We start from the raw sequence: 18,446 nt of genomic DNA, 5'->3' as shown, positions 1-18,446 counted from the left end.
AGGAGTATGTGTGCAGATTCTTAGAGATACTTGACTTAGTGATCTGTCCATAGCAGTGGAAGTGAAATAGGGCTGGAGGACCAGTTTCTTCATAGTATTTGCAGCTCAGCGATGATTTGAACCAGCTGAAACCAAGATATAAATAAGTTACTGTCTCAGACACATTGGTTTCTTCTGCATGCATTGTAGGGTACACTACCAAACTGCTTATCTCATCTGTGGGGTGATGGTGGTCTCTGGAAACATGGCATTTCAGGCTGCAGAGGCTGGAGGGTGCTGTAATTGTCTGCCTTTGAGCAGAATAAGTGCTGAGAAGGAGCCCTGAGTGCTGGTGCAGAGACCTGTCCTGGAGGGCAAGAACCAAGTTGTGCAGTGTGGCATTTATTCCTAGACAGCATATTGGAAAGAGGCCTTCGGAGCCTTCTTAAAATAGGTCTGAGCCTGTGAACACAGAAGCTTTTCCAACCAAGCAGAAGTGGGTGGCCTTGTGGGTAAAGTGTGGATCATGACTTCGGAAATTGGGGTTTAATGTCAGGTTGAAAAACAGTGAAATATTTTGGGGAAGTTGGTTTGTCTTTTTTTCTCCATTTCCTATCTATAAAATGAGAACAGGTTCCTTTACCTGTTTCCTGCAACTTTAAAAACTCTGTGAGCCCCTGCACATAAAACAGCAGGGCCTTGATCTCTGCTCTAAACTTTTTAATATTATAGTTCAACAGTAGCTTGTATCCTGGCAGAGAATACAAACCTGAAGATATGAGCTATTAGAGGAGCTGCAACAACTGTCAGCTTTGCTGCTGACTGGGTTCTGACAGCTCAAGTAAGTTCTACTTCAGAGAAATAAGGCAGCTACAACAACCTCAGTGGAAACACCTCTGCTCTGGGTGCCACCAGCCTGAACCTGGCTGACCTCTGACTTTCTGCCCCAGGGTTGCTGCACCACTTCGTATTTGGCTCTTGCCAAGAGCTTCCCTTGCTGTTGCCAAGCTGGCTGGGGCCTGCCCAGCATGCTCTGAAGGTGCACTGTGCTCTCTCGTTAATGTAACTGAAGCTTATTCCTTCCCACAGGTCTCCCTCAGCCTTTGTTGGAGCTTTATGACTCTCCTGTTTACAAAACAGTCTTAGAAAGGATGCAGGGCTTCTTTTGTACCCTCTATGACAACTGGTAAGTGCACTACATCTCTCACCACAATGCAGCACTGCACAGCCAGAGCAGCAGGTTATAGTGGGGTCCTGGCTTCCTTTAGAGTAGACTTTTGATGTGAGCTGTATCCTGCAATACCCAAGCTGCAGTGGTGGCATATATACAGTGGTTGTAACCTGCCACACAGACATGGAACAGTCTGGAAAAAGTACCTCAAAATGCGGATCTGCTTTTAGCTCTTCTGCAGTTAGGTAGTCAGATTGGAGCGCTTACCTCATACCCTGATCTAGTTTGTCTCTTTTGCCACTTCTCATTATGTGTCAGGGTACATCAGCACTTGAAAGCACCTTGTAGTATTTAAATGCTTAATTCATTGTCCCTCTGCAGGTATCCCAGAAAAAAAGAGATACTGTGCTGAAATTCCTCTATAGTATTTGTTTAGGCATGTGACAACTGTGTAGTCTCAGGATGATAGTACTTGTAGCCTTTGCAGATCAGAGATGGGGTACTTGTTATCTGGCAGACGTGTAACTAACTTGTTTTTTTGTTGAAGTTTTCACATCCTGGGAAATGCAGGCCCCTCCATGCAACAGGATTTCTACACTGTTGAGGGTCTTGCCACCCAGCTCCTCAGCTCTGCTTTCAACAACCTCAACAACATTCCTGATTACCGACTGCGTCCCATGCTCCGTATCCTTCCATCACCATCTCAGGCCAGCTTGGGAGGCTCTGAAGACATGAATTTAAACCCTGCATTGTTTTCAGTATGGCCAATACAAAGAAGGGTGATTGAGGAGGTAAACAAACAGGGATACACCTGGTGTAGGTGAGGTGTGATGCTAGGAGGGCATGAGCAGAACGAGCAGTGTGTGGGGTCAGAATAAATGCCAAGGATTTGTGTGGTTCTGGAGGCACTGTGAGAGATGAGTAGTGCCTTCTGAGAGGCAAAGAGGCTTGGATAGTGAGGAGCTTGACATTAGGATGTGCTTCTCTGGGAGATCATGTGGGTTTCCCAACCTGCTTTCCAGGGATGGACATTCAGTCTCATAGCTGGGAAGTGGGTGCTAAGCACCTTTAACTTTCTCAGCTGAACTGTCAGGAGAAAGAGCTGAATAACTGATGTTCTTTCTGTATAGAGATGCCACTTGTTAGTTCAGGGCTGTGAGAAGGTGGGCTTCCAAGTGCCTGTCCCTTGGCCTCTCACTGGAATGGGCTGGCTTGGGCACAGCTGGCTGTGTTGGATCTCTTCCTTAACTGGTCTGTGCAGGTGTGTTTGTGAAACCCTTGGTACTTTCCTGCCCTGCAGAATACTACGAAACCCTTGTCTGCCCCATGCTGGGACCACTCTTTACCTATCTGCACATGGTAAGAAATAGCTTGTTCAGTGCCTGTTCCTTGGCAGCCCTGACTCCTGTAGCTGCTGGCAGCAACGTGTGGGAATGTCTGTCTCTACAGAGCCAGCAGAGACGGGGGCAGAGCCTTGATGCTTAATGACTTTGATGATGTTTAGAGGGGCCTTTAAAGTGCATTGAGCCCTGGCTGTTGCACAGCACCCCTTGCTGTGAATTTGAACCTGTGGACATCAACTCCTTAACCTGCAGCCCTGATAGTTTTTGGGTTTGTTTATGGTTTTTTTTCCATGTCCTCTCATTTTCATGACAGCTCATTCACATTCCAGCACACTTGCTACCAGTTCTCCTGCCGTTCAAAATGGGTCTGGGCATTTAAAGCTCTTGTGCTTCTGCCAGCAGATACTGCTTGGGTCTCCTTGCATTGTGTCCAGATTTAATCTTTCCTTCTGTCTTGAACAGAGGTTGTCCCAGAAATGGCAGGTGATCAACCAGCGAAGCATGCTCTGGTAAGCTTCCACCCCCTGGTACAAAGAGGGAAATGGGGTCTTTTATGTGGCCCTTTGCCCAGGAGCAGCCTTGCCAGCAAGGGCTGGAAGCCACACTGGTGACTCATTCCCTGTGATTGGGTGGAGGGGTACTTGAAGACATTGGCTCCTGTCAAACTAAAACCTGTTCTCCTCAGTGAGGATGATGCTGCAGATGACAACCCTGAGTCTCAGGAGATGCTTGAGGAACAGCTGGTCAGGCTGCTGACTCGAGAAGTCATGGATCTTGCCAGTAAGTGAAAACAGATTAGGTCTCCTGAGATACTTGGGAATCCCTGGAGTGGACAACAGGAATTCCCAATGAGCAGTAAACTTAATTATAACCATCAATACTATGTAACATAACCATGAGAATGCAGATAGGAGACAGCCCTGCCAAAATCTTAGCTAAAACCTAGTTTGAGATAATTGAAAACCTTTCAGAAGAGATACTCTTCCGTTTTTTAGCTTTTAGGGCTCTATGGTTTTGGCACCGTTCCTGTAAGAATCCAGTCGTGCAGGGAATTGGGTTCTCCCATTCTGCTTTGGAACCCTGTATGGGACATGGATTTGTGGACAAGCCAAGTGTAGAGCAGTTTTGTTGCTGGCAATTGCCATGTGTTTAACCAGACGTAAGGGAGGAGTCTGTCCCCCAAAGCAGTCTTCCTTCTGTTCCCCTTCTCCAACAGAATTTTTGTGTCAGCATGGCTTTGTACAGGAAGGCTGGGGAAATTGATTCCATGGAGATTACAGAATTCAATCTTCTCTCTCCTTGACTGCCCTTTTCGCTTTAAGTCAGTGTTCTTCTTGGGTTATAGGCTTCAGGTTGTTTTGCACATTCCTGGTTCTCAGTCATAGGAAGCAAGCACTGTGCAGAAGGTTCTACTGTGGATGGGGTGTTAGAGCCTTCCAGGCAGTGCAGTATTGAGCTTTTATACTGGGCTTTCTGATTCTTCAGATTCCCTGTAAGAGCTGGGGGAGCTTGAAGCAGCTGTGAGCCCATCAGAGTCTATAGGATAATCTCTGCATGTTCTGCAGTAGCATCTTCCCTTTTGCTGCTCTGACCCGCAACTGTTTTTGCAGCTGTTTGCTGTGTTTCTAAGAAAGGTGTTGAACAGAACACTACTGCTGCTGTAGACGGAGATGGTAAGTAAATGCCTACCTTTGCCTTTCCTGCCCTTGGTGTACACAAACACTGTTCCTTTCCTGTTTCTTGAGCGGGAGGCTGGGCTGGAAGTTCTGTGTCAGGGATATAGGCTTGGAAAGAAGCCTTCAGCTCTGTCCTGCCCATCATGCCTGAGGGCCACAGAAAAACCCAGTCTAGCCTGGAAATGAATGTGCTGCAGGGTTCACAGGTGCCATATTGGAGCAGCTGGTTCTTAAGGTTCAGAGAAGTGGGTTGAGGAGCAGAGGGGGATGTGAACACTTTCCCAAGAGCTGAAGGTAGCCAGTTGCATGCCCCTCCTGCCCCACCAAGGGTGGGTGCTTTTTGCTTGAAAAGAGATGTCCTGGGTAAGCTGTGCCAGGACACTGATTCTGTCTGCTGGCTCCCAGCTTAGTTCTTGCAGCTTCCCTGTGTCCCCCTCAGTCCTTGGGAGGCCATGTTCACAATGCAGCCTTTGCTCTGCAGATGATGAGGCGATGGCCACGGAGGTGACTCCCCCTGCCAACGCAGAGCTCACCGAGCTTGGCAAGTGTCTGATGAAGCAAGAGGTAAGAGCGTGTGCTCTGACTGCCACCATCCTTTCTCTGTACTCTTTGTCACACTTGTCTGCTCTGCAGCCAGACACTGCTGCAGACATCTAGGCTGCTGGAGCATTCCCCACGTGGGAATCACCCCTTAGGAACATATATGGCTTCTAAGGGCCTTGCAGAAGCCACAAAGCAAATGGGGGTTGGGATCCAGTTATAACACACTGCTATAGAGCTTCAGCTTTTGGGGGAAGAGGCCCTGGATATTAAGCCCTCAGGGTGCTCCCTGGCTCTGCCTTCATCCTGGGCCTGTTTTCATCCAGCTTTTTTTTCCTGTACTCTCTGCTGTGGATGCCTCAGAAGCTCTTGGAGAAGCTTTTGTAGTGACTTGAGAGTAGCAGCTGAAGGGAGTCCATGAGTGTTCCAGAGTCTTTCCCAGGGAGATGAAGGGAGCAGGTTAACACTGGTCCCTCATGGTTCTGATGGTGCACACTGGGTGAACACCTTTCACTAGAGCAACAGTAACATGCAGGATTCTCAGAAGTTCCTGCACATTCTCTGGATTCCTTCTTGGCTCCCATCAGGTTTGAATGCTGGAAGTAGAAAATAGTTCCTCAGACTGGTTTTCCTCTCCGACTCCTTTTCAGGATGTTTGCACTGCAGTGCTGATCACTGCCTACACATCCCTGTCCTGGAAGGACACCTTGTCCTGCCAAAGAACCACAACACAGCTTTGCTGGCCACTGCTCAAACAGGTACCTCTGGGAAGAAGAAGGGATTAGTTCTGGCAGGGTTGGAAGAGGAAGCTCTGAATGCTGTGAGAAGAGTGGCTGCTTTACCCCTGAGCACCTTCTCCCTTGGGAAGAGCAAGCTGTTGCAGAAAGGCGGTTATGTACCACCAGTATCTTGTTTCAGTGCTGACAGTGCTTCTTCTCCAGGTGCTTCCAGGAAACCTCCTTCCCGATGCTGTGTCCTGGTTTTTCACAAGTGTGCTCAAGGGCTTGCAGGTACATGGGCAGCATGATGGCTGCATGGCAGCTCTTGTCCACCTGGCTTTCCAGATCTACGAGGCCTTGGTAAGAAATTCTGTTCTTCATCCAAATGTGAGGTTGAGGAATGTGAAGGGAATGGTGAAAAATGATCCCATGCCTAGTGGGTAGGGGCAGAGGAGTTAATGGCTCCAGTGAGGGCCAGGCTGTTACTCTGGCAGAGCTGTGTTAATGGTACTTCTCCATGCAGCGCCCTCGCTATGGGGAGCTGAAGGCAGTTATGGAGCAGATCCCAGACATCCAGCTGGACTCTTTGGAGCAGTTTGATTCAAAGCTTCTCAACCCAACACTGCAAAAAGTGGCAGACAAGCGCCGGAAGGATCACTTCAAGCGCCTCATCTCAGGTTGCATTGGGGTAAGTGATAGCCTGGAGGAAAATTTCACAGCTGTGTGCTGCAGAAGTGATGGGGTGGCCAGCCTGCCTCCTCTCACCAGCCACCCCCCCTCCCAGCCAGGAGGCTCTTGCAGCATGTTCTTAGTGTTTGTTCTTAGGGCCTCTCTTCATCCTGGAGGTCCTGAGCAGCCCCTCCAGCAATGGCCTCTCACTGAGAGGCAGCGGGTACCTTGCACAAGGGTGCCTGGGGAAACAGTGTTAAAATGTTTGGTTGAAGCTGCTGGGTGGGCCTTGGACTTCTGTGAGGATGGTGGTGATAGAGCCTTTGACATTGAATGGAAGCTGGGGAGCTGGTATTCTAAAGGTGACCTCAGTGCCCTGGCACTTGGGAGAGGCCAGGCCTGAAATTCCTCAAAATGCAAGCACAGAGTCCAGGCCTAGGGATTGCTCAGAACCTGGGCTCTGCCTCTGATGTGCAAGCACGCTGCCCCTGAGCTGTGTGGGGGTATGAAGACAGTAATGATTGATGCCTGCCTGTCTGTCCTCTGCAGAAGCCCATTGGGGAGCAGTTCCGCAAGGAGGTTCATATCCGGAACCTTCCGTCTCTCTTCAAAAAGGTGAAGCCATCACTGCAGACAGATGTGCTAGAAAACGAGGATGGAGAGGGCTTCAATGTACTCTTTGAACCCTGAGCCTGGGATGCTGCAGCCATCTCCTCCCCTACCTTATAATTTGTCTCTCATAGTAAGCACATTAGATTCTCCTTGTCACTGCCTCCACAAGCATTGTCTGAATAAAGCCCCTTACGGGTCCTGTCCCCTTCTCTTCCATACACTGGGATGGGGCCTGCGGTGGCATTTGAACCAGTCAATATTAAGCTCTCCCCGTGACTCCTTCCCCTCCATTGGATGAGCATCTTTAGACCTCTGCTTCTCTGCAAGGTGGGAGCTGAGTCCATAGACCTCTTTAGGGTAAAGCCTGTCATCTTGTAGCCTCGGGTCACTCTTGCTCCACCTCTTCAGCCCTTGGGGTTTAGGATTAATGCAAAAGGCAGAGTAGTGTGCCATGTGAAAAGGGGCTACCCTAATCTAATCTTCCTCTGGGTGCTAGTAGCCAGGCGTTGTAGGGAACACATCGGACACTCCTGTCATGCTTATCAGCACTTGTCCCTAGCGGACTGGAATTCTGCTGAATCCGTTTCCCTCCAGGATGCTGAGCCTTGGGCTGAGGGCTGTGTGCCAGGAAGCCTAGCAGTGCTCTAGGATCTCCTGTGAGATCAGCCTTTCTAAGGTGCAACTGCTCTCTAGAAAGAGGCAGACACTGTCATATATATACATATGTATGTATAGATATGATCATACAGCTTGTTCTACCCAGAGCCAAATGGAAGGCTTTTACTTTGTGCCAGCCTTTCTTGGACATCTCTCAGGGGGAGCAGGACATATTTTTTCTTAATTGTTTTTTTCATTTTTCCATGCCCTGTAGACTAGAACTTGGCCAGCGCAGGGTAGATAAAATCTGGACCAATACCTGAAGTACCTGCAATCCAGAAGGGATCTCCTTGCCCTGTTGCAGTGGAGGTGACAGTAGCCTCTGTTTTTACCCAGTCTGGTACTTCCCAGAGAATTGCATGGTGGGGCAGGAGGGGTGGGCTTTATACTGCAGTTTACAGGGGGGAGCCAGGTCAGAAACTGGATTTTAGATGTGGTGGGACTCTAATGAAGCCACTCCAGTCTGCAAAGCTGGTTCTTCTTACATGACAAATACTACACAATCTATCCTAGAGTTAGCCCAGGAGCTAGGAGGGTCTGTCCAGAGCTAGCTGGCAGTTTTGCCATCCAGGAGACAGAACAAGTAATAAACTGTGGTCGGTGGAGAAGTGATGTCTCCACATGGACAGACTGGACAAAAAGGCTGGGGTTGGGAGGCGTGGGAGTGCAGATAGGAAGAGCAGGCCTTGGGCATCCACTCACCCTCCTGCCCCTGCTGTTCCACCAGCACCCTCCACTTTCTTCCTAGCCTCAAACTTTTTTTAACCTCTGAGCTAACATGGCTCCTGGCTCTAGCAAAGGCTGGGTGTATTTATTCTGTTGTGATATTTTTAACATTCTGTGACTTCATGCTAGACACAAGGGGTTTTTGTAAAATGGATTTTAAACCTTTTTTGTAGGAATGTTTAAATCCGAAGCTGTCTCTGAACTGGTTGTGTTACACCTGAATGTCAGTAAAGCTATTCCAGTTTCATACACATGGTGTCATGTTTCATTTTTATTCTTTAATCTGTTTCAGTAAGATCTGAGGCCTCTGGTCTGACCAGACTGCCTGCCTGGAGATTTCTCACCACTCCTTATTCCAGTTACCAAAAAGGGGGCACCTTTGCTGGTGGTTAGTACACTGTCAGGGAGGGGGTGAACCATTCCAGACTAGATAGTTTAATTAGGTGAGGGGGAATTGCATTTTTAAAGTATTTATTTGTCACTGCTAGTTTTAATTCTAGGTCCCAGCTTACAGCTTCAGGGGTATGTGCTGTCAAAGCAAAACCCTTAGGCCTTTCAAGGGTCTGTCCAATAAGCATGTGAAGCAATAGCAGATTAGATAGATAGATAGATAGATAGATAGATAGATAGATAGATGATAGATAGATAGATAGATAGATAGATAGAGATAGATATAGATGATAGATAGATAGATAGATAGATAGATAGATAGATAGATAGATAGATAGATAGATAGATAGATAGATAGATAGATAGATAGAACGTGTGAGAGGCAGGTGCAGCATATGTCTGGGTCTGCAGCATGGCATGGGACAGGTTGGGGTTGGAGCCAGGATGCCAAGTGTACCTCCTCCCTACAGCATGTTCACCCTAACAGGATGTTTACACTCTTAAGTAATTCTACCCCAAGGAAACAAAATTTTCATTCCACTTACTTGCTGAGGTCTAGCACTATAGTGTGCTTTGACTTCAGCAACTGGGACATACCAACACTCCAAGACATTTTCAACTCTTAACACTCAACCATGTTGCTCAATGCCCCATTTAACTTGGCCTTGAATACTTCCAGGGATGGGGCATTCACAGCTCTGGGCAACCTGTTACAACTTACCTCTATCCTCATTGTAAAAAATATCTAATGTTCAATGTAAGTCTGCCTTCTCAAGTTCAAAACTGTTGGCCCTTAGCCTGTTGCTACAGACCCTGGTAAAGTCTTTCCCCATGCCCCGTGGATATACTGAAAGGCCAGAATAGGGTCTCCCTGGAGCTTTCTTGTTATCCAGGCTGAACAATCCCAGCTCTCTCAGTTTCTTCATAGGAGAGGTGTTCCAGTCCTCTGACAGTACAGCCTTTTCTCTACCATATTAACAATCCCTGAGCTGGTCTGAAACACCCACAAAACAGCCATGCTCTGATAGCAACTCGTTAAACTGCACTGACCTGCTGTGAAGTGCTTTACTACACTGCCCATCAGTCCTCCTCACTGCATACCATCTAAAAGAAATGCTGTTACTCATCTTTAGACATGCTGCCGCTTTCTTCTCCATGTATTATGGTTTCACAATTGTGAATGGCACAGGAGACAGCTTAAAAAAAAAAAGGCTTTATTTTAGTGCATCTTCTCACTGCGTTTCATTACCAACAAAAAAATCCAAACAGATAGTCCTTGGACTCCTAGCAAGCCCCTAACAAGCCTCCTGCCTATGGAAGAGGAATTCCCCCTAGAGGCAGGTGCAGGAAGCTCAGAATAGCACTGCAGGTTTCTGCTTTCCCATCTACAGCCTGGTCATTCCATAGACACAGAGTCCAGCTCATTGAGGAAACGCTGACACTTTCCCATCAGGATCTTGATGGCTTCACTCACCAGCACATCTGGAGGCAAGATACCTGTCGACTCCACGGAAACTGCACAGAGACACAGACACAAGTCAGCAGAGCCACGAGGCAGCCTCAGCCTCCATGCACCTGGCTCCATGCTGCTGTCCCTCACCTTCCCTTACACCTCACAGCAACAAGCCAGATCTTCACAGCCAGAGAAGTGACTACCTTTGCCAGAAGGAAGCACCAACAGATTCAATTTCCAGATTCCCACAGCAAGCAGTTACCCACCCGTTCTGAATGTATGGATGCTGAGGGTGGGAAGAGGCACAGAGCCAGCCACACATGCTGGCCAGTCACTGCTTGTTCTCACAAACCATGCCAGCACGCTGTGGAAAACAGGGCACTTACAGATGTAATGGTTCCGCACTCTTGCCAGGCGCACAAGGTTTTTCAGACCCTCGTGTCGGAAAACTTCTCTGCTGAACGTGTCCAGCCGTGCATTGGCTACTCTTGCCACCTTTTTTCCTAAAGGGAAGATGAAACAAGATGGGCAAATTGCAGCAGGTGGTCACAGCACATGCTCACCTCAAATAGGCACTCCCCCCTCACCAAAGGCTGGGAGACACCAATATCAAGAATCAGCATATACCCAACATGAAACTCCAACCTGGCAGGAAAACCCAAACACTAAGCCTACATGCACCCCTGGAAGGACACAAGAAGTCTCCACACTCAGCTGCTTTTCCAGCTCACTAGCAAGTTCACTACCCAGTGTCACAACTGAACAGCACTGGAAGCTGCAGTCAGCAGCTGCAGAGCTCTGTGGACAGGTATCCAATTTATTTCAGGGACATCCCTGTTCATCACCCAACACATCTGCACGTGGCAGCCACTCATCCATAAAACCAGGCTCAGAAGAGCATGAACCATTGATCAGCAAGACAACTTCACAATGTGGTTTTGTCTCTGCAAAGTTTGGCTCTAAGCTCTAATCGACTCTACTAAAGCTTGCAAGGAACAAGGCACTTAGCACAGGAAAAAAGTACCATTGATATTCTGGATCTCAATGACCCCAGGGGAAAAGCACTTCTGCAATGTCTCAGCTGCCTCATCCTCAATAGGCTGCAGGAGAGTAATGTCAGGAAGCAGTCGATAGCTGGCTGTGGCCACAGGAGAAAACTTGGCATGATCCTTGCCTGTACAAAGAGTTAAGAGTCAAGGATGAGAGCAGGCCTCAGGGAACAAGGATGTTGGGGCCTAAAGTCCCAGGGGAAAAGCCAGTTCTCCACCCTTCCCCATCACACCGCAGTGCCCTAGTCCAAGCACTCCCATTCCTCGTCCCGCTGCCCCAGGAGCCAGGACTCACCTATACCCTTGACACAGTGCATTAGCACATCTATTTCCTGGCCGGGTCGCAACAGTGCAATGAGGATGTCATCGTGAACAGGTCGGAAATCAGCATCTGGAAAAAGGTCTGTCTGATTCCCCAAGGGCACCCATGTCATGTGTTTACTGTACACTGCAAAGAGAAGCCACAAGCATCAGCCAGATGCTGCCTCAAAGCAGGTCACTCACTGTACAGGACTGGAGATAGCAAAAAGTAAGTTTAGCAGAACAGAATCAACTCTCCCTGTGAGCACACAGGGCTGAGAAAACAGCCCAAGTCCTGTCTTCCGAGACCAAAAAGAAAAAAACAGCACCTATTTTTAGGAGCAATCTCACCTTTATGATTGAAATATAATTCATCAGGATCAGATGATTCCTTGGCAGCATGAGGGTTTCGTTTGCATTTAATTTTCAGCTGAAACTGCAGAGTATCAATTTCAGTGCCTTCCTGATCTCCTGGAAAGAAGCATATGAAATCTTACTTCTGCTCAGTTTACATGACCCTGATTTCCTACTTGGAGAGAAACCTTCAATACTTCTATTCTATTCAAGATTCTCACCTTGGTTTCTGTACTCAAAGAGCCGAGGGTCAGCTCGGATAGGGATGAGGCCCAGCCGATGAGCCAGAATTTCATCCTGCACAATGGATGTGTTATTGTACACAAAGACCTTCTCTACAGCCATCGTTGGCACCTCAGGGAGACAAGAGATCAAGTCAGCCTAAGACAATAGCTGAACTACATGCCAAGAGATTATCCAGCTCAAGCGTCTCTCCTTTCCCACAAATAACTGCCACGAAGACTATTTTGAGTGTATTTCTGCCAAATCAGGCTATGCAATAAACCCTTACACCCCATCTATTCCCATCCCGTTTTTTACACAATCAATCGCAAGAGATGAAGGGCAGAAGAAAGAGCTTTGGGGCATCCTCAGCCTTTTAGTACCTGGCAGCATTATGTGGCTTCTGTTAGGTTGGCAACACAGCTGTGTGAAAAAGGATGACCCCCAGCCACCACCAACAGCACTTAGGACCATTAGGCGGTATCGCCCATGCTGCTAAAGCCCTAATTCTCTTTGGGATCCTAGCACACATGCGGAATGAACGTGTGCTTCATTCCAAAACCCGCAGCTGTCCGCAAGGGCTGACAAGGCTGGACATTCCACGCTCCCTGTCAAGCAAGTCGTAGTCGGGCACCCCCAGGTGAGCACCGGTACCTCGGCGAGGAGGATGCGGCGGAAGGCGTTGGCGATGGCGGCATCGATGCCCACCATGTCGAACTCCAGGGTGTCCTCTTCCTCACGGATCACGTCCACGCGGAACGCCTGCGGGAGCCGCGCACCGCGGGTCAGCCGGCCCGGCCGCAGGGCCCGGCCCCGCACAGCCACAAACAGCCCCGGCCGCAGGGCCCGGCCCCGCACACCCACAGACAGCCCCGGCCGCAGGGCCCGGCCCCGCACACCCACAAACAGCCCGGCCGCAGGGCCCGACCCCGCACACCCACAGACAGCCCCGGCCGCCGGTGCCTCTCACCCACCTCCTCGAAGCGCCGCTGGTCCCAGGCGTCATCGTAGCCGGGGTAGTTGCCGGGGAAGTCGGTGGTGTGGACCTGCGACGAGAGGGCACAGGCGGGGCCATGAGGGGCTGCGGGCGCCGGTCGCCCCCCGTCCCGCACCGCCGGGCTCGCTCACGTTGCGGACGCCGAACTCGCCCAGCACCACGCGGTCCCGCATCTCGTCCGTGGCCCGCCGGGCCGCCATGAGGGCGATGGGCGGCGCTCCCGGCCCTGCCCGCGGCTCCACGGCCGCCGTCACATCCGGCTCCCGCCCATCCGGGCCAGCGCGGCGGGGCCGGGACGGGCACCATGGCCGCGCCGGGGGCGGCGGGCGGCGGCAGGAGCGGTGCCCCCGCCGCCGAATGGGGCGGCTTCGAGGACAACATGCAGGTGGGGCCGGGCTGGGGGCGGCGGCGGGGTCGGGCCGGGCCGAGCGGGTGCTGACACCGTGTATGCCCCGGCGCAGGGTGGCGGCTCCGCCGTCATCGACATGGAGAACATGGACGACACGTCGGGCTCCAGCTTCGAGGACATGGGGGAAATGCACCAGCGCATGAAGGAGGAGGAGGAGGAGGAGGCGGAGGGCGAGGCGGGCGCCGGCGAGGAGGAGGACGGGGAGTTCCTGGGCATGAAGGGGCTGCGGGGGCAGCTGGGCCGGCAGGTCGCTGACCAGGTGAGCGCTGTTCCCCGGCCGGCCCCGGCCCCGGGGTCCCTGCCTGCCCGGCCGGCCGCTGCCCGCTCCCTTCTCTCCGCAGATGTGGCAAGTGGGGAAGAGACAAGCCTCCAGGGCCTTCAGCCTCTACGCCAACATCGACATCCTCCGGCCCTACTTCGATGTGGAGCCCGTCCAAGTGCGAGCCAGGTGGGCAGCCCCGGCGCGGGCAGGCAGCGGCTCCGTGCCTGCAGGAACCTGGCTGCCAGCTCCGAGCCAGCGAGCAGCAGTGGGCTGGCAGCCCTGCGGGAAGACTCACGTGTGAGCGAACACATTGTGCGTTGTCCTGCTCACCTTAGTGAGGTCCCGTGGCTGGGCTGGCAGCCCTGTCACCTGGCATCGCTGCTCGAGGCAGGAGAAGGGGCTCTTTTTGTACTTGGCTGCCTTATGTGGCTTCTGTTGGGTTTGCCACACAGTTGAGTCCAACAAAGCAAAGTTTTTTAAGCCTTTAGGAGGAAAGTTACCTTTCTTTCCTGCTGTTGTGTCAATGATCTCTCATCCCTAAACATTTTCATTGAATCTGCCCCTCCTCAGCAAAGTTAACCCACTGACAGAAAACCTTACTTTCTTTAGTGACCTTGACTCATCCTTTAGAAAGAATCCTCTGTCCCTCAAGGCCTGTCAACACAATAGTAAACACTGGTAATGGGTATATGGCATCTTTTACTTATGAAGCATTTTGTTAACTATCCTGTTGTTCTTCCTGCTCGTGTTGTCATTCCCTGTTTTCCTGTGATGCAGACTGCTGGAGTCCATGATTCCTGTAAAGATGATTAATTTCCCACAGGTGAGTTCCCTTTTGCTGAATCAGACTCCATGGCCAAGTGACTGTCCCACAGATATCTTGTAAAACTTGTAATAATCCATGTTATTAAGGACTGAGTTTGTTAGGTGTTCTTCTCCCTGAAAATATTGGTAGCTCCTTTCCACGGTTGTTCCAAACCTCAGTGTGCTGTCACCTAACCTCAGGTGATAATCTGGGTGATAAACTCCATTCAGTGCACTTTTCACATCGCCTGTGGGAGGACCCTGATATCCAGGGGCTCTAACCAAACTTTCCCTCATCTCTCTCCTCCTGTAGAAGATTGCAGGCGAGCTGTATGGACCCCTCATGCTGGTTTTCACCCTAGTGGCCATTCTTTTGCATGGAATGAAGACCTCAGACACCATCATTGTACGTTGACTTTCAGTGATAAGTGGTGGTTTGCCTGGGCTCTGGCTTGCTGTACTGACACTAGAAAAGGAGAGGAAACCTCTATTATAACTGAATAAGAATCTTGCTGAAAAGCAGATTGATTTGAGGATGTTGGTTTGGGGGTGGGAGGAAGGATTTACCAGAAACTCTTGACACTCTGCTGCTGGGAGAGCTTGGGGTGTAGGTCCTGTGGCCCCCTGAATGCTGCTGGCCACCTATTTGATAATTCCTACAAAGTGTCTGGGACTCTGAGGGGTTAATTTGGGTGCTGGCAGGTCATTCCTTTGAGTTCTCCTCATCCTGACACTGTCTCCACAGAGGGAAGGCACGCTGATGGGCACAGCCATTGGCACCTGCTTCGGTTACTGGCTGGGCGTCTCATCTTTCATGTATTTCCTGGCATATCTGTGCAATGCCCAAATCACGATGGTTCAGATGCTGTCACTGCTGGTATGTACTCATGGAGCTGCCCCATGGTGCACATTGGCTGTGTGGTGTTCCAGAACAAGCTTTTCACAAAGAACAGGAAAAGGCTTTGTAAACTGCTGGTAGCTGCACTGGGACAACCTGGAATTCCAGGATGTTCCTCTGACCTGCTCCATCCCAGGCACAGCGATAGTACAAAGAGGCAGCTCCTTCATGCAGGTCTCCTGCTTTGCACTTCCTGACTTGAGAACCTGGTGGTAAAAAGCCAGGAGACTCCAGTTTCTCTGGGGTTGGAGGATCTTTCCTCTATTTCCCACATTGTCGCAATCTCTGATGTGCCCGTGAATCCTTCAGACAGATTATCTGAGTGTGAGCCGCTGTTGTTGTTCTGGTTGACTGTTGGGCAGTGAATGAGTGGTTTGTGAGGCTTTGCTATGGTGAAGTGTCACAGGAATAGGCTGTTCTGCTCTTCATCAATGGCCCTTTGTGTGGGACTGGTGCTTGTAACATGGACGTTTTTGTTTTGTCAGGGCTACGGTCTTTTCGGACACTGCATCACTCTCTTTGTCACCTATAACATCCACTTCCACTCCCTCTTCTATATCTTCTGGTTGGTCGTTGGTGGACTCTCTACACTACGAATGGTAAGGAACAGGCAGCCTGGGGTCCTCCTCTTCCTGGGACAGAAAAAGGGAGGGAAGTGGTGTTTGCTTTCTGTTCTTTGGCGTGCTGGTTTCATTCCACAGCCAGTCAAACTGCTGTGGAGAAAATTATGCTCCTGCATAATTTGGCCACTGGCGTATGGAGATGCTGCTTGGATTAATATCCTCACCCATTCTAACAGCTCCAGGAGGTTCATTTATTCCCTTACAGCCCTTGCTGCTGTGGAGAGCCATGGCTGAGCCTCCTGAACTCTTGGCAAGACTGGGCAAGGCTCACCTACACAAAACAGTGCCAAATTACTCCAAATTTGTTGGTGAAAACTGCAAAAAAGACTTAGTGCAGTGTTCCTGCAGATTCTCACTGCCTGACCTGTTCTTCCATGTGTTCCTGGCTGCAGTGCCAGAGGCTCAGGTACAGGTGCCCTGTCTCTGATCTCCTCCCCTCATCTAGGTTGCTGTGTTGGTGTCACGCACCGTGGGACATACCCAGCGGCTCATCCTGTGTGGGACTCTTGCTGCTCTACATATGCTTTTCCTCCTCTATCTGCACTTTGCTTATCACAAGGTGGTAGAAGGTAAGCAAGGGAGATACAAAGATATCCTGTTAGATCTGGGGGAAGAGAGGTTGTTTTTTCTCTCTCTGAGAGAAAGGATGGCCATTTAAATCTGTCTTTTGGGCATCTGTACCAGTTTCCAGCTCTAAAATCACTACCACTAGCTTTTTAGAAGAAGCTGTTCAAATAGGGCAGCAGGTAAACATTGGGGTAGTTACTGTGCACTGAGTTTTAGCACTTAACACCCAATTTGTGAGGCAGGACCCTAATTATTTCCCCACAAGTGAAGTGTAACAGCACTGACCATTCTTGCATGCAGATGTCCAGCCCGTTCCTAAATATTGTTGAAGTCAGGTTGCTTTTCTCTGATCAGGAAATGTGTCATAAATGTTTTTCCTTCTTTGTTTAACATCTTTTTGTATCCTGTGTTGTATAGCACAGATAGCAAGAGCTGTATCTTCCCCAGCTGGTACTGTTAACCAGGCCATGCATGTTCACATTCACATCCTCCTTCTATCTCTTCTTCTTTTCTCCTAACAAAGTCTCAACCTCCTTAAAAAAAAAATACAAAGCAAAATTCTTCTCCTGCCCCATCTCTAGAGAGTTTCCAAATCCCTAAATATCCCTAAATATGCAATTCTGCAAATCTCTTCTATGAGTTTAGGCAGCCAGACCCATTTGTGATATTTCTGATAAATCTTCATAATTAGCTTAATAGCATTACAAGTCCTTCTGGATATAAATCTTGTCTTTCCTGAATCTGTTCTTATGGCAGAGGTTCTGATCTGCAGCTTTTTGGCAGATTAAATAGAATAAAATATACTCCAAGCAATTTTCCTCAAAGCACTCCAAAACTGATTATCAGTCTTAAGAGGGTAATTGACAGAGACTTGAGGACGTTTGCATTGGTCTGTGTATTTCCTGCCAAGCATGGTCTGTGCATTGCAGTGACAAAAATTCCACATTGCAGCACAGCTGCAGCTCCTGATGTGAGTCTGCAAGTGTATCTCAGGATGAAAGTGAATCTTGGTCTAAGAGCAAGGTCTGTGCTGGGATGGAGTAGAAACAGGATTTTATCATTTTTCCTCAGCAGAGCAACATCTCTGGCAGTACCTGCATTCAGGTCAAATGGCAGGGGACTGGATCTGACACCCTCAAAGCAAAAGCATCTGTGTTCCTTTTGGGAACATGCAGTTTTTCTGCCCCAAGCACAATCTCTGATGTGTACCCTGTGGTCTCTGGATGGAAGTGTTTACTCCTGTTCAGTCTTTGGGCCTAGGTGTCTCCTCCCATTGCCTGCAAGTGCTTTGCCTGTTCTGGGCCTTGCCACCCTCAACCACTACCTGGACAGAGAGGAAAGCAAGAAGAAATGTGCCATCTGTTATCATCTGAACTAACTCTTGCCTCTCTCCCCTTTTTTCTGTTCTCCAGGTATCCTGGACACATTGGAAGGACCCAACATGCCGCCCTTTCAGAGAGTTGCCCGAGACATTCCAGTTGTTTCCAATGCTGTACTGAACACAACAGCCAAAGCCATTGCATTGACCCTCTAGTTTTACAGTCTTGGACTTGCTTCCTTCACTACTTTTGGGGCTGCATAGGGCCACAGTAACCTGCTGCCTGTTAGAAGCAGGACAGAACAGCAAGAAGACAACTTGGTTTTGTTTTCCTGGACATGTCCTCTGCATTACAGTTTTGGGCAGCTGAGTGGACTCAGCGGAGGTGAGTCACACCTCAGTGACTCTGAAGAGCTGTACTCTTCCCCCATCCAGGTGTGGGCTATCTTGAGTAGAGTGGTTCTGTTGCCTGCATGTTTAGCTGGGATTTCCCAGCACAGTTTGTTCCTTAGCCCTCTTTCCGCTTGCTGATGTAACTCCAGAAGTATACGCCCTGTTCCTGTCCTGAAGAGGGAAGAATTAAATTGATGTTGGTGCTGAGTGATGTCTTATGCTTGAGCCTGCTTGTCTAATTGGGAGCATGGTGTTTGGGTCTCTGTGCCTTCCTTCATCTGTCCTGTCCTAGACTCAAAGCAGGATTCTTTGCAA

General features: G+C 49.6%; 3 protein-coding genes across 8 annotated transcripts in view; 2 read left to right on the top strand and 1 right to left on the bottom strand.

Moving 5' to 3' along the window:
* Window positions 1–8,341, top strand: part of XPO5 (exportin 5) — a 29,659-nt gene extending 21,318 nt beyond the window's left edge. For all 4 annotated transcript variants that reach the window (XM_030944489.1, XM_030944488.1, XM_030944487.1 and 1 more), the window contains 11 exons: window positions 1,069–1,165; window positions 1,698–1,834; window positions 2,412–2,509; window positions 2,956–3,002; window positions 3,179–3,273; window positions 4,104–4,166; window positions 4,651–4,733; window positions 5,360–5,467; window positions 5,651–5,788; window positions 5,952–6,116; window positions 6,647–8,341. In XM_030944489.1, coding sequence (XP_030800349.1) covers window positions 1,069–1,165; window positions 1,698–1,834; window positions 2,412–2,509; window positions 2,956–3,002; window positions 3,179–3,273; window positions 4,104–4,166; window positions 4,651–4,733; window positions 5,360–5,467; window positions 5,651–5,788; window positions 5,952–6,116; window positions 6,647–6,787 — 1,172 coding nt within the window. In that variant the 3' untranslated portion in view covers window positions 6,788–8,341. The remainder of the gene's footprint in view (window positions 1–1,068; window positions 1,166–1,697; window positions 1,835–2,411; window positions 2,510–2,955; window positions 3,003–3,178; window positions 3,274–4,103; window positions 4,167–4,650; window positions 4,734–5,359; window positions 5,468–5,650; window positions 5,789–5,951; window positions 6,117–6,646) is intronic.
* On the bottom strand, window positions 2–13,098 carry POLR1C (RNA polymerase I and III subunit C). Of its 3 annotated transcripts, none has more exons than XM_030944492.1 (9): window positions 12,989–13,098; window positions 12,835–12,906; window positions 12,515–12,622; window positions 11,860–11,992; window positions 11,636–11,755; window positions 11,280–11,432; window positions 10,960–11,109; window positions 10,322–10,438; window positions 2–125 (listed from the first exon to the last, which is right to left on the bottom strand). In XM_030944492.1, exons 1-9 carry the CDS (start codon window positions 13,055–13,057, stop codon window positions 106–108), a joined length of 942 nt encoding a protein of 313 aa, XP_030800352.1. In that variant the 5' UTR covers window positions 13,058–13,098; the 3' UTR covers window positions 2–105. The 3 variants fall into 3 exon arrangements, with proteins under 3 accessions (XP_030800352.1, XP_030800351.1, XP_030800350.1); XM_030944491.1 differs by lacking the exon at window positions 2–125 and adding an exon at window positions 9,630–9,997 and having other exon boundaries at window positions 11,636–11,752; XM_030944490.1 differs by lacking the exon at window positions 2–125 and adding an exon at window positions 9,633–9,997.
* A 12-nt stretch (window positions 13,099–13,110) lies between these two features.
* YIPF3 (Yip1 domain family member 3) lies at window positions 13,111–18,446 on the top strand. Its single transcript, XM_030944485.1, has 9 exons — window positions 13,111–13,242; window positions 13,319–13,525; window positions 13,608–13,714; window positions 14,306–14,351; window positions 14,646–14,738; window positions 15,078–15,209; window positions 15,716–15,829; window positions 16,299–16,422; window positions 17,833–18,446. The coding sequence occupies exons 1-9, from the start codon at window positions 13,162–13,164 to the stop codon at window positions 17,952–17,954; spliced, it is 1,026 nt and encodes a 341-aa protein (XP_030800345.1). The 5' UTR covers window positions 13,111–13,161; the 3' UTR covers window positions 17,955–18,446.

Source organism: Camarhynchus parvulus, chromosome 3, assembly GCF_901933205.1.
Source record: "Camarhynchus parvulus chromosome 3, STF_HiC, whole genome shotgun sequence".
In the NCBI taxonomy this organism is placed as follows: Eukaryota; Metazoa; Chordata; class Aves; order Passeriformes; family Thraupidae; genus Camarhynchus; species Camarhynchus parvulus.
Note: the sequence above shows the minus strand (reverse complement) of the source record. Positions and strands in the feature narration are given on the sequence as shown.

What these genes read in the sequence shown, in the direction of transcription:
- YIPF3 (XM_030944485.1), top strand. Translation starts at nt 13,162, where the DNA reads ATGGCCGCGCCGGGGGCGGCGGGCGGCGGCAGGAGCGGTGCCCCCGCC. An exon ending in GCTTCGAGGACAACATGCAG is followed by an intron (nt 13,243 to 13,318) that starts GTGGGGCCGGGC and finishes GCCCCGGCGCAG; the next exon opens with GGTGGCGGCTCCGCCGTCAT. An exon ending in GACTCTCTACACTACGAATG is followed by an intron (nt 15,830 to 16,298) that starts GTAAGGAACAGG and finishes CCCCTCATCTAG; the next exon opens with GTTGCTGTGTTGGTGTCACG.
- POLR1C (XM_030944490.1), bottom strand. Translation starts at nt 13,057, where the DNA reads ATGGCGGCCCGGCGGGCCACGGACGAGATGCGGGACCGCGTGGTGCTG. An exon ending in GCCGCATCCTCCTCGCCGAG is followed by an intron (nt 11,993 to 12,514) that starts GTACCGGTGCTC and finishes TGTCTCCCTGAG; the next exon opens with GTGCCAACGATGGCTGTAGA. An exon ending in CTTTGAGTACAGAAACCAAG is followed by an intron (nt 11,756 to 11,859) that starts GTGAGAATCTTG and finishes GCTTCTTTCCAG; the next exon opens with GAGATCAGGAAGGCACTGAA.